Raw genomic sequence first — 15,342 nt, forward strand, 5'->3', positions numbered from 1 at the left:
TTTTATATTTTATTATTTATTCATTATATATTTGAAGAAAATTTTTAGGAGAAACTTGATATTATTGAATCAGTTTATTTTTATATAGAGTTTTTAAATAAGATTAGAATTCGATCGACATTATAATATTTTAAAATAGAAGATATGATACATTTCAGTTCAATAAAATTAGAATAATGAAGGTAATTTATTAATTTAAAATATTTAAAATGATACATTTCAATTATAACATGTTAAATTCACTTTTATTTTAATTTTTTCATTAAATGTGATTTAAAATATAAATAAAACATATTCATTTATTAATCAATTATAATATTTGTTTATATTTTTACACTATTCAATTATTTCATGTTTGAGTCCTTATAAAGTCATTTATTATCATTAACTAATATTATAAATTATATAGATTATGTTATGTATATTGGACAAATTTAGTGGTCTATCTTAGTGGTTTGGGTGGTTAGTTTTTTTGGCTTGCGTCTTAGGTTCAAACCTCAGCAGTAGCAGTTATTGATTTACTTTATTTTCCATTCATCAATAGGTGACACGTGACACAATTTGATTGGATGAAAATTTTATTAAATAAATAAAATTAAAAAACATCCAATCACACAGTGACACATGTTATCATCGGATTGAGGATTAAATTAAATAAACGTTAGGACCAAATTAATATAATGTGTAAGTAATGAGGACTAAATGTGTAATTATATAATTTTTATTAACCACCACATCATCTCCTCCATTAATATCTAAAGGCACGTGACTTGATTGACAATATTTAAATAATTAGGTGATTCTATTGACAAAATTAAAAAATCAGTGTTTAAAGTAAAAAGAGTAAATAGTTATGTGGTCAATAGTATAATTTATACTAAAAATTAATATTTTATAATTATTATATTTTAACTAAATTACGTTTAACTAATTAAAAATTATACGTTCAATATTTTATAAATTAATTTAATAATATTAATCATTAAAAGTGTTCATCCTTATCCATCATCTTTTATTATTTTAGAATCATTTGGGTTACCTTCACAGACAGTTCAATGATATTTTCTTTATTGTGACGGAATCAATTATTGACAGTAGATAAAGTCTGAGCAAAACCTTAACATCATGATAAATGTTTAAAATGCTTTTTTAATATATATATATATATTGGTACTTTTTTAAGAATGAATATATTCTTAATCAATATGGCACGTGGTTAGCTCTATTCCAATTCCAAACAATAAACCAGGAAAAGACAAACCTTTAATTTAATCGACAGTATGTATTCTTGTGAGTCTCGCATTGGACGGTATCTCTTGGATTTTAGTTATGTTAGACAAAAATACGATGATGTTTTTTTTTCTAATAATAAAGGTAATTATAATATAATATTTGTTTAGAATTATTTTAATAAATTAATAATCTATATGTACCTTATAAACACAATTATTCGAACTTAAGATCTTTAAAAATAATAATATTTTTCTTACTAATGTCACTTGATGAATTTTGAATGATAAAATAATTTTTAAGAAATTTAAGGAAATAATGTTGTAGAATCGGGTAAAGAAAAACGAAAGAACACAATAATTTTAACGAGGTGCAACAATTTGCTTACGTCCTCGGTGCCTAGGCGGCGCTAGAAGTTTTATTCAATGTCTCATAGGTTTAGGTTACATCTCTATTTATAATAAATAAACTCTGATACATATTTATAAATATAACACTGTCCTCTTTACCGATATATTTATCAGTCATACTTAACAAATAAAAAATCAGAGATTTAATTAATGAAAACATTAGAAAATATTCTGAAAAATAATTTACTTAAATTAGAAAATATTTTATAATTTTTTTCAATTTTTGCAGTGCCCAAAAAAATAGTCTATAATTGATGACGACTTGGAACTAACTTGAGCTCAATTTTTTACTTTGAGAAATTGTCACAAACGGCCCAAAAAAAATAAGAAAAATGTTACCAGTTATCAGTAATTTTGAATTAAATTATAAACAAATATTTATTGAAGTAAGAATTAGGGACGGAAGTAAACATAACAAAAATATGAGAAATCGAGTAAGAAACTATATATTTTTTTTTTCAAAATCAAGCGTCAATCAGTTGTGTGATTGTGAGGATGGTTAGATCATTCGTATCAGATGACTTTAGATCCGACCTAATTCTATATGATCATTATTTTAATTAAATTTAAGTTAGATTGAATTTTGTGAATGATAAATTTGGGTCATTAAGATTTAAAGTAAAAAAATCTTTGACCCAACGTAATAATATATTCTCTATTATATATTTAGAGATAATTAATTTTATTAGTAGTAGTAGTAAATAAAAAAAGTATTATAATATTTATTTATCATTATATTTTTCATATTAATCCTCAATTTTTAATACAAATTAAATTTTACTTATTTGTTTTGGGGTTGACTCGGGTACATTTTAAACCTAAAACTAAGGTTAGGTACAAAACCCTAAATGCCGGGTCTAGGCCTTCAAACGAACCGAACGCACACGAACGGAAGTATGTTCATATTCGTTCATTTAATAAATAAACGAACACGAACATAAACGAACACAAACATAAACGTTGAAGTCCTTATCTTCCATTGTTCTTTCATGAAAATAGTTGACAATGCAAATCAACCAAATCTACAGTGATAAATAGCGTAAGAGCTGATTAGCAGTGATGAAATGTTTGAAGATATCAGATATTTCGATCGATCTTTTAAAGATATTAAATGATTCACACGACTTTAATTTAACGCTATAACATTTATCTTAGTGGTCCATGATTACATATGAACAATCATTTTCCACTACGTTATTCTAATAAATTCGCCGGCTAAAAGTTTTGTGACATCAATGTCAAACTTTAGTGAGATTTGTTAATAATGATCCTTTCCATTGGCAGAGTAGAAAATTTAACAGCATGAAGATTTCGAACGGTACAAATTGGATTACAAGGCAATAACATAGATCCGAAATCCCTCCGATGCTACATATCTAACTGATATTATTGCTAAACCACCATTAAAAATTTTAACGTACCTAAAGTCTACTCCACAACTAAAGGTCACACAAGAACTATGAAAACAAAAATTCATTGTCAAAATGTATTTTCTACTTATTAATGGGTTATTCCTGGAAAACTAATTACTTCCGCTATTATACTCTTTTTCAGAAATTGCATAGAAACATTTGTTTTGTTTTTTAATTCTATATATTTTTCTCTTTACTGATGCTCATATACTTCCGATTGTTACCTTTATCTTCCCATCTATTTCTAGAATGAAGTATGATGTTTTCTTGAGTTTTAGATGTGAAGATACCCACAATAACATTACATATCAACTATTAAGCCAAATAAAACAGAGTAAGAGATGAAAACAGATTTGTAAAACTTCAGATTGCACTATAATATAACTTTTTTTTAAGCTTTCACCGATCGTCTCCATTCTCCAGTGAACACTAGGGTTTGGGGAAAAAAGGGGAAAATGAATATAGGTGCGAGGTGCCTCACCGGTTAACATATTGGATTTAATCTCCAAATAAAATTGTGTTAATTATGAAGTTAGTCATCAGAATATCAGATTAATTAATATTTTTAAGATACTTACAAATTGGTCACCAAAATTGATTTAAGAAGATTGGGTTAAACATAAATGAACGAACATAAACAAACATAACCGAACGAACGTTCACGAACGTAAATGAACGAAGTAGACCTATGTTCATGTTCGTTCATTTAATTAAACGAACACAAAATCTTGTTCATGTTCGTTCATTTAATAAATAAACGCACATAAACGAACTTTCCGCCGCATGGTTCATGAACGGTTCGCTGAACGTTCAGTTCATTTACAGGCCTAGCCGGGTCGGATTGAATATGGGTGAAATTTTTAGATTAAATTTAAATTGACTAAAAACTCGACTTATAACTCATCTCTAGTGACTGTCCATCTGTCTGATTTTGGGTTCAGTTTTCCATTTTTAGTTTATTCATTTTCATCTATCCATACTTCTTTTAATTCTATTTTAAACGTAAATGTTTTTTTTGTTTTATAATTTAGTCCAAAATCATCAACAATTAATAGCAACTTTCTTATATTCATCAACAATTGGTGACAAGTTTTTAATTCAAGAAGAGTTCTTATTTTGATGCAGTGGAAAATTATTTTGGACAAAATCATTTTCAAATGTATAAAATTTTATTAGATATTGTAAAAATTAACATAACTTGTTGAATATTTTCTATTTTGAAATAAATCATTAACATTTTGTGTTTCTGAAATATTTTCCTAACTCTACCTCGATTAAATTTAAAAAGGCTAGTGATAAAAAATTAAATTGCTTGCCTTTAAGGGGTAGCGCCATAAACATAAAGAACTGGACAGCAAATTGTTGGGTTTAAAAAGCATTATTTCAATCAACTTGCAATTAGAAAATCCAAAATATCAATTTATCATAGAATAAACTGGTGCTTGCCAACTTTACTGATCATAATTGTTTTACTTAATGAACTATTTGCCATTGAAGCATGTTTATTTTATTGAATTTTCTCTTAAATTTTTTAATATTTAACGTTTAATTTCATTACTAATTATCTTAAATCCCTTAACTTTATATAAAAATTAGGTTTAATTGTTTTCAATGCTATTCCTTACATAGAAGATTTCAACCATTTCAATATTTCAATATCATTACAATAAAATCTAATTTAGTTACCAAGATTGAATTATTGCCTAAAATAATTACAATAAAATTCAATTTAATTACCAATTATAATTTGGATCAAAATATAACAAATCTCCCCCTTAACCCAAATTTCATCAAAAAATTGGTCATCAAGTCTTCAACAACTTCAATATTTACGTAAGCCACGTATCCGTTGAAGCACCGGTGTCAAGTATTCAACAACTTCAATTCTTACGCAATATTCATTGAAGTATCACAGGATCAATCGAGAATTACTTCCCTGCAACTGAAAACTCATTGCATCAAATCCATCTTACATGTCTCCAAAATCACTAACAAAATCTATTGTAACAAATTCCTTCAAGATTTCACAGCCCGAACCATAGCTCATGATACCACTGGTTAAAATTTTAGACACAAAAAGCTTAAAATTTTAGTCACATTCAAATAAAATAGTGTATTGGAATCAAAGCTTTAAAATATCACCATATAAGAGAGAGTATAAGATGGATTAAAACCAACTTAGTTAGACTTGACCAACAATATATATATATATATAGAGAGAGAGGGGGGTAAACTACATGTTTAGTACCTAAATTATCGGTTTTATTTTGTTTTAGTACCTAAATTTTCTCTTGTTTTAAAATCATACCTAACGTTTACTTTTTATTTCGTTCTGGTACCTCGCGTTAAAAACTTAGCGAAATTATTACAACATGACATTTTTTATGACTAAATTACATCATTCATCACTCAACTATCTTCTCACTTCTATTTTGGACACTGGAGTTTAATTTTTTTTAATTTAATTACTTAAATTTCAAATCACTCCTAATTTAATGATTATAGCTTTCAAATGTATTTTTTTATTTTAATATAAATTAATAAAATAATAATAAAAAACGTAATGCCATAAAATTATTAATAAAATAAATTAGAGTGGTTAAAAAATGGGCAATTTAAAAGTTAAGTAGTTAAATTGAAAATTTTTAAACTTTAGTGATCAAAATAAGAGTGAAAAGATAGTTAAGTGATTAATGATATAATTTACCCATTAAAAATGCCACATACAATAATTTTGTTAAGTTTTTAATGGTAGGGTACTAAAATGAAACAAAAAGTAAATGTTAAGTATGGTTTTGAAACAAATGAAAGTTTATGTACTAAAACGAAATAAAACTAATAGTTTAAGTACTAAATATGTAGTTTTACCTATATTTTTATATCATATTAGCAGAGAGGTTAGGGAAGGATGTATGAGATCCTTTCTCCTTCCGTAGCAAAAGGAACAAAATTCATTTCTCCTCCTCATGATGTTCATACTGCATGGTTTGAAGCAAAATTTATCGACAATATAAGCATGTTTTTAAAAAAATATTAATTTAAAATAACGACCAAACAATCGATAAAGAAGATTAAAAATTAAAAGGCAAAGGAAAACATGTCATAAAGACATATAAAAACATTCTATAAAATCATAAAAAAAACCCGGTCGTACGAACAAAGTTATTAGAAATTAAATATATATATATATATATATATATATATATTATAAGAAAATAAAGAGAAAAGAACCAGCCACTCCTAATCGACGTAAGGGTTAAGACAAAACTAGTACAATCGGCATTCAATTTACTCTACAAACCTCAACTTTTCTAAACATTGGTTCATTAAACTTAATTGTTTTGATAATTTGATAGATTAAATAATTAATTTTCATGACGCCTTGGTTTTCGCATTCATAATATGATTTTAAACGAATACCTGAATTAAACCTGTTTACGTGTTGAATTACTTATAGTTTGAGTTAATTTAGTTATTGAATTACTTATACAATTATTAATTGATTCTAATTTCAGTATTTATCAAGGTTGGTTTCTATTGTAGTTGTTATAATTGTACACAATTATTATAAAATATTAAAATTATTTTTATACTTTTACAAATAAATTTTAAAAGGTTTATTATTTTATTTAAATGTAAATCTTACCGGACTTGTCCTATACTGGATATTATGTCGTAGCCGAAAATTTTTTTAAACCGAAAAGTTAAACAAATATTATTATATAAAAAAGTATAAAAAAATATTATTATATAATATAATGGTTCACGAGAAACATGTGAAGTTGTGTTTCAATAAATAAATAAAGAATTACCACTGATTTGAGTATGACTTGGGAAAACTTCAATTATTCACCGTCCATTATATATATTTTAAACGTAAACTAATTGCACTAACAACATGAACTTTACCCAATTAATATGAGAAAAATAATGAAATAATGAATAACAAGGAGGGAGGGCAAACTGAAAACGAACATTACTATCAATCACACGTTTTTAAACATTTGATCCTATTAGATTTATATACAATTAAAGTGAAGCATTTGAATACAATAACTCATATATTGTTATTTTTTTTCGAATTGTCTGAAGTGGTGATTATAAGGTAATATATGTTCAGAATTTTCTTAATCTATTGACAACGCGCGCGCCCTACATATATTATTGCTCGGACCTAAGACCTTTAATATTTTCTTTCGTCATTAAGGTCACTTTATAGATTTTTCGTATATTGGTATTAATTATGTACTTATAACACTTAGTGCTTGCATAGGTCTAATTATCATATGAATACAAATATGTAATATAGCCTCAAGAAAATGATATGAGGTAAACCATTTTTAGGATTATAATTTTCTCTGTTTTTTTATGGTTTTAATATGATCTAATCGAGTTAAATTTTTGGATAAAGTGTACAAATGGTACTCGATTATATGGTGTTGTTCCATTGAGTCTCTCGACTATTAAAAGTTATAAAATAGTCCTTTGACTATAGGGTGTCGCTTTGTCGAGTCCTCCGACTATGACTATTAAAAGTTACAAAATAGTCACTCGATTATTCATACGTTCCAAACTCATTTTTTTGTTAAAAAATTAATGGCAGTCTGAGCTGAACGTTAACCTGCTGACTGAGATATGTTAAAAGCTAATCTCATGATATCAAATGACTATCATATCTCAGTCAACATGTTAACATCTAGCTCAGACGATTGTCTTTTCTTACAGGAAAAGACGGGTTTAGAACATATAAATAGTCATGTGATCATTTTATAATTGTTAATAGTTGATGGGCACAATAAAATAACATTTTATAGTCGAGGGCCATTTGTGTATTTTTATAATCAAAGATCATAGTAAATCGGGAAGAATCTTTTATAAAAGTTGGATTTATAAATTTTAAAGAAAACATACTTAAATTAAAATCAATACAAATACTCAAGAGTAAGATTAAAAAAAATCCTGTCTAATTATATTTATTGATTTTTTATATTATAATTAATATATTTATATCTATATAATTATTTTTAATCACATAATAACTTAAATATGAATTTTGTTAACAATATAACAAATTTCTAATTTAATACAATAATTAGAATTTTTTATTCTCAAAGACCTAGTATGATTGTATGAATTCTTCTAAGGTTAAAACATATTTTCTTCCCTTCTCCACCAATAAGATGACTACAATTTATTAATTATTGAATTAAATTATAAAGTTTAGAAATAAAATAATTTTTTTAGAGATTAAATTTAATAAAAAATGTAAAAAAATTGATATGTCATTTACATTTCTAATGTCAAACGATCAAAAGTTTCATGTGATACGACCTTAATTGATCAAAGAATTTTTAACGGTTTTGAGGTGAGATGAATAACATTTGTAAATCATTAAATCTCTTAACTTAAATTCTTAATCCACGTGACACATTTGTTGTCGATGAGTCAATCACCACCACTCGTTCCTTTCGTTGTTGGACCCCATTGATCGGTTTTTGTCTTTACATCGTATAAAAAAAATCTCAGTCATCATTGAATAAATCACCATCGTCCACCTCTTCCGTTGTTTGGTCCCAGTATTGATTATCTTACTCTTCTTTCATCGCAAATTCACAAACGAGCACTGGCGGAACATCCCCTTGACCGCAGCCAATTATTTTTATAATTATTAATTACTATTGAAATATATATTTTTAAAAAAATAAAAAACATCATGCACACTCAATTAAAAAATTGTATTTTATAGAAAATAAAAAACACTTTAATCATGTTATAATAAATTCTTAGTTCCGCTCCTATAAATGAGAGACAACAAAATCAATGACAAATAACTTTTATTGTTGTGAATTGACGAATGACTCGCTGCTCGTGTATTGACAGGCAACAAACGGCTTATGGGCGGTTCATTAAAACGACTACGAGATGACATTCGACTGTAGAAGAGAGTGAGAGAAGGAAAAGGTTTTAGGATTTTTTTAAATAACGATTTGAAGGGGAAGGGAGGCGATTAGAGAACTCATGAGTTTTTTAAAAATAATTATTTTATTTTTTCTTATAAAATAAGTTAAAATTAAGGTCACATGTCAAGTAATGAGTAGGTGACAAATTTTTTTAATAGATATTGATGACGTGACCTTAAAATGATAACAGAATAAAATGTTTCACATATACTTTGATTTAAAAATTCAACACATACTTATCCAAAAAAAAAATCAACACCTAAAATATAATAAAAAATTGAATACTTATTTTTAGACTAAACTAGTAATATATTATAAATTTTGTAAAAATATATAAATTTGGATTAATATTTTTCATATATATTTCTACTGCCACTGGTGTGGTGTCCACCACAATCTTGCAAGTGTGAATTATAAAAGAAAATGTAAACTATTAAAATTTATAAGATAGAATAATTATAAAATAAAAATAATAAGTATTTGACCGAGTTAAGTCGAGATGGGTAAAAAAAGATAAAGTTTGTTAATTTTATAATGTTTTATCTTTTAAATTGAATTTAAATTTTTATTTCAATTTGAGTCGAGTCAAGTCAGATCAAATATATTTATTTAAGTTTTTATTCAAATTTAAATGTAATTATTTATAATAATATGGTATTGATTAGTTTCAATTTAAGCGACTTTCTTTAACTATATAGTATATACATATATTAGTTAACATGAACAAGAAAGATTTGTAGTGTTATTTAATAAATCAAAAAAACATAAAAATTATACTATATATTTGCAATATAATAATATATTTTGAAGACAAAGTATTGATGGAAGTATTAAATAAGTTAAGGGATTAAGGGAAGAAAAATGCAAAGAGTAAGGATCAAAGGACTAAATTGAATACAGTACAAAGATGACATCAAATTACAAAAATAAAAATTTCTTTTTAAAAAAGATCGATTGAAGTTACATGTGTATTTGACAGAGATTGAGGAGGTACTTCAAAATTGATAAAAAAAAAATTAGCTTAAAACAATGAAGAAATTAAAGAGAAAAAAAGTCAAATTATTTAACTATAGAATAAAATGACATAATTTTAATTTTCAAATTTTGGATTTTTTAAATTTATAAATTTAAATTCAGCTTAAAATATAGATTAAAAATCTTAGTTGATTCAAATAACTCAAACAACTCAATTCAAATAATTAATAATTAAAAAATAAATTTTCAAATAAAATAAAATTTTGTTAATTTCTATTTAAAACTGACTAGTATATAATTGATCATTAATTAAGTGATTATCATAATGTGAAGTTTGTTAGGTAAAACAAGAAAAAGTTTACTTCAATTGTGTTCAAGAGGAGAAAAAAATGAGTCAATTAAAAATTTTGACGTTCAACAGTCAATGATGATGATGATCGATGGCAACGATGGTTAATGGAGGATGATGGTGAAAAACTTTAGTCAAATTTATAGATTAAATTGAAGATTTATATAAAATTTAAAATGAAAATATATTCTTATCTAAAATTTAAAGGTAAAATGACATTTTATATAAAATTTAATATCAAATTTATATTCTAATGTTAAATTAAAATTTACTCTTCTTCTTAAAAATGTATCACGTCATAAATAAAATATTACAAACGATAATATAAATAACTAAATATAATTTTTCAAAATGGATCATTAATAATCAGTTAAAGTAGAAAATAAAATGGATTATTGATACTAATAAGATTGATTGCAGTTTAAAATGTGATTTGACTTAACATCAATTCAATTAAAGGTATGAAGTAATAGATGATGTAAATAGCATTTAAAGAATTAGAAAATAATAAGTGTGTAAAAGGAAAGAGGAGAAGAACGCCCAACAACATCGGTAATCACTGGCCCTCTCGATGTCAAATCACGTAGTAGGTGGTCCCAACAGTGTGGCTCGCCCCTATGCCTACTTACTAATAGGCTCTGCTTCGACACCTGCGTTCGATAGATCCTCCCTTATCAATTACAATGTCTATTAACTGTTGTTTATTTCTCTCAGTTTTTAACCTTTTCTCGGCTTCCCACATCGCTTCTCTATATATACACACAATACACAATTTCCTTTCCGTAAGAAAACACTTAGTACCGATCATTAAGAAGCGAAAGACAAAAATCTCGATCAGCCCTCAGCTGCCGCCGTCCACAAGTTATCTTTTATTTTTTCCTTTCTGTCAGTCATGGAAGAACTAATAATCTCACCATCTTCTACTTCTTCATTAGTTTCCTTTTCACATGAAACTCCACCTTTGACTCTCCAGCAGAGGCTTCAACATGTAATTGAAAGGCAGCCGGATTGGTGGGCGTACGCTATTTTTTGGCAGACGTCTAACGATGACCAGGGCCGGCTGTTCTTGGCTTGGGGAGATGGTCATTTTCAGGGCACCAAAGATACGTTCCCCAAATTACGTGCCAACAAAAGTTCAGACATTCAGGTCTTGCACGATGAACGAACGAAGGTGATGGAAGGAATCCAAGCCCTCGTCGGAGACAACCACGATATCGATATGTCGATGATCGACGGCTCTGATATCAGCGATGCTGAATGGTTCTACATGTTGTCTTTGACCCGGAGTTTCTCTGCCGGCGATGGGGTCCTGGGCAAGTCTCTTACGACCGGCTCTTTGGTGTGGTTAACCGGTGCCCACGACTTGCAGTTTTACAATTGCGAAAGGGCTAAAGAAGCACAGTTGCATGGCATTGAAACGATGGTCTGTATACCGACTTCTTGTGGCGTTCTTGAATTTGGTTCCTCGGAAATTATCAGGGAAAACTGGGGATTAGTCCAACAAATGAAATACTTATTCGGGTCGGATCTCAACGGTCTGCTACCAAAACAATCAACTACAGACACAGGTCCAAATCAAATCCAGTTCCTTGATAGAAGCATCTCATTTTCTGACATCGGCGTAATCGCCGGTGTTCAAGAAGACCACAACAACGAAGGCACGAAAGACTCGACAAGACCCGGGGAATCGTTCTTTCTTAACTCAGAGCATTCGGATTCCGATTGTCCATTGCTTCCCCTGTACAACACAGAGAAGAGAACCCCAAAGAAACGTGGAAGAATACCCGGTTCGGAACGAGAGACATTGTTGAACCACGTGGAAGCCGAAAGGCAACGCCGGGAGAAGCTGAACCACAGATTCTACGCACTCCGAGCTGTAGTCCCAAACGTGTCCCGCATGGACAAAGCATCCCTCTTGTCCCACGCCGTCTCGTACATCAAGGAGCTGAAGTCCAAAATCGAAGACCTCGAAGCGGAGCTTCGTAGAGAGTCTAAGAGAGTGAAGGTAGAAACGGTGGACGCCTTGGATAACCAGAGCACCACCACCACCGCATCGGTGGAGCAGATAACAACAGCCAAACCTAGCAATTCATCATCCGCAACCGATGGATCTAGCGGGATGGAACTAGATATAAAGATCATAGGAAATGATGCAATGATTAGGGTCCAATCGAAGAAAGTGAACTATCCGTGTGCAAGGTTAATGGATGCCCTTCGTGATTTGGAGTTTCAGCTCCATCATGCAAGCGTGTCGTGTGTTAACGACATCGTGCTCCAGGATATTGTCGTCAAGGTTCCTCATAGATTCAAAACACATGAACAAGGCATTAAAGTTGCTCTTCTCAGAAAGCTAGAGCAGTAAATTTTTCTTCTTGATTTTGTATTTACTTCATCGATTTTGCCTTTGAACTTTAACTCTGCTTGTCATGTAATTAATTAAGAAGATAAATTCAAGCAGCTATATTATTTTTGTAGTTCCTTCCTATTTCTTTCCACAGGGTTTTCTTATGGTTGTCCCCCATGCCTATTTCGAGTTTGACCTTGAAATCGAACCAAACCCTAATCAATGGTCGGATTTTTTTTAAAGTAATGGTCGGACCTAATATGAATTAAAAATTATAAAATATATAAATACCTGCATGTTTGATACATGAAACACTAAATGTAATATTATTTGGGAGTATATTATAATTTGTAAATTGCTATTTATTTTTTAAACTTTTACGTCGGTTAATTTCCATACCCAGGAATGCCCCAACTTTTATGCAGAAAAGAAAATTAAATGGTGGAACCTTCTTCAAATTATGAAATTAAAGATGACCCTCCACTTTGGCTCCACCGGGTGAGTATCCATCGGTTTTTACATCTTTCTGGAGCTGGTTTCAAGTGCTGTATTGGATGTTTTGGTGGGTTGTATGGTGATAGCTGCTGCGTGGTTTAGTTTCCATGCCTGTAATGGGGAGTTTTGTTTTTGTGCTGCTTGTGTGCATGGTTGTTGGGCTGTATTGATGTTTCGTATTAGTAATATGTGTATTTGGTTGATTGTTTATATTTTGACACAACATGGTGCACACTTTTTCCTCTAAGATTAGAAAATATTTTTAACGAATCTCATAGTTTGTGTCGTTTTGTATTCAAATTTCCTTCTTGTATTCAGAATTTTTGTTCATGTAGGGTGCAAATAACAGCCCCTTAATAGAGAAATTAATAAGTTTGCATTTAAATTATAGAGAAATTAAAGCCTGATTATGAATTTCGTCTTTTGTTTCATGAAAATAGAGAACCTACTTTATCTATTTTAATTTGAAAAAAGAAACAGTTTCTTTATTTTGTGAAACTGAAAAATTAATTAATTTATTGATAAATATTTTAATTTTTATTTTGAATGTTGATTTTTTTAATTATTAAATATAAATAATTGAATTATTAATTTTTTGTTAAATCTGGTAATAATTTATAAATTTCAAAACAGCATCAATATTTATTAATATATTCTAATTGGATAAATAAATTAAAAATTTCAAATTCAGATAAATTACAACTCATTTTCGTAAGTCTCCCATGGTGATTGATATTGGAGGAGAGAAATCCAGTGTTCTCTGATTTGAGATTTGCAGTCATGAATGGATCAGAAAGAGTATTGAGGATTATCATAATTTTAAAAAATAAATTAAAAATTTATATAATTTAAATATTTTTTATTAATAATTTAATTTTATACTCTTTAAATTTATTAATATATATATTTAAATTATATATGTTAATATAAAATCTTCTATCCGTGTACGTCTGTATAGGTTTCAGACGTTTGGTTTGTGTGCATGAACGGGAATTCAAACATGCTTTGTTTACAACGTGAAAATTTTGGCATTTCTCAAAGTGGCCACCACATTGGATATAGTATAAGTGTTTGATTCTTGGGGTTCTCTAAGGGAGTACAACTTTAATATACGGTTAAGGAAAGACGTTATTGAAAATATTAATATATTTTAATATTTTTGATAAAGTGTTATCTAAAATATTATTATTTTTTTTACAAAAAATGTTAATATTGGGCGCAACCTAAAATATTTAATATTGTTGGTAAAGTTCTACCTAAAACATTATTTGTTTCTATTTGAAATGGTAATATTGTGAGCTACCTAAAATACTATTTTTTCTACCGGAAATTAGGTAGCGAAATTAATATTTTCAGTAAAAAACAATATTTTAGGTAGCGCTTTACCGAAAATATTTAAAAAATATTAACATTTCTGATAAAATATTTTTTTAACCATATATTAAGGTTGTCGTAGATCATAACTACCTTTCCTTTCTTGGATCCATCAATCAACCACATTCATCACCTGAAATGAATTTATAAAACACACAATTAGGGACCGGATGCGTTAAGTAACCAGGGTTAGGTGCACCCATTATTTTAGAAAAATAATTAAATTTAACATAATATATTAAATTTTTATATATCCATTATTTAAAAAAAAATTAGATCTATATTTTTTAAATTTTGGATCTGCCACCGTACGCAATGATGATTTATTATACGTGATTATATTGTAGACTATTGAAATATGTATCGATTATCCAATAATCGTGGAAATGACTAAAATTTTTATTGAAGCATGGATTTATATATAAATTAGAATCTAATAAAAAAACTCGCCTATATTATATAATTTAAAAGTCTCTATATACGTGATTTAGTGATTAATAAAATTATTATTCTTAGAGATTATAAGTTTAAACAATTTTGTTGTTGTTTTAAGTCACGGTGTTCGAGCAATTTTATGTAACCAATGGTGATTGAAACTGTACAAAAACAACCTAAAAAATTTCTAAGACATGACATTATGTATTATATACACGATCTAGTGGCGATTGAAATATATATATAATGATGTGGTCTTAGTGGTAAGATATAAATTCACGTGTATATTTATATTGTCTTAGGGACGAGATCTATATAGATATATGAGATCATATATATATATATATATATATATATA

At 28.1% G+C, this 15,342-nt stretch overlaps 1 protein-coding gene across 1 annotated transcript; it reads left to right on the top strand.

Moving 5' to 3' along the window:
- The first annotated feature begins 11,120 nt into the window (after positions 1–11,120).
- Positions 11,121–12,810, top strand: LOC120153507 (transcription factor MYC2-like). Its single transcript, XM_039165445.1, has one exon. It carries the CDS (start codon positions 11,229–11,231, stop codon positions 12,696–12,698), a length of 1,470 nt encoding a protein of 489 aa, XP_039021376.1. The 5' UTR covers positions 11,121–11,228; the 3' UTR covers positions 12,699–12,810.
- Positions 12,811–15,342: the final 2,532 nt, after the last annotated feature.

Source organism: Hibiscus syriacus, unplaced genomic scaffold (assembly GCF_006381635.1).
Source record: "Hibiscus syriacus cultivar Baekdansim isolate YM2019G1 unplaced genomic scaffold, ASM638163v2 tig00111100_pilon, whole genome shotgun sequence".
NCBI lineage: Eukaryota > Viridiplantae > Streptophyta > Magnoliopsida > Malvales > Malvaceae > Hibiscus > Hibiscus syriacus.

Coding starts and splice junctions, on each gene's coding strand:
- LOC120153507 (XM_039165445.1), top strand. CDS start 11,229: ATGGAAGAACTAATAATCTCACCATCTTCTACTTCTTCATTAGTTTCC.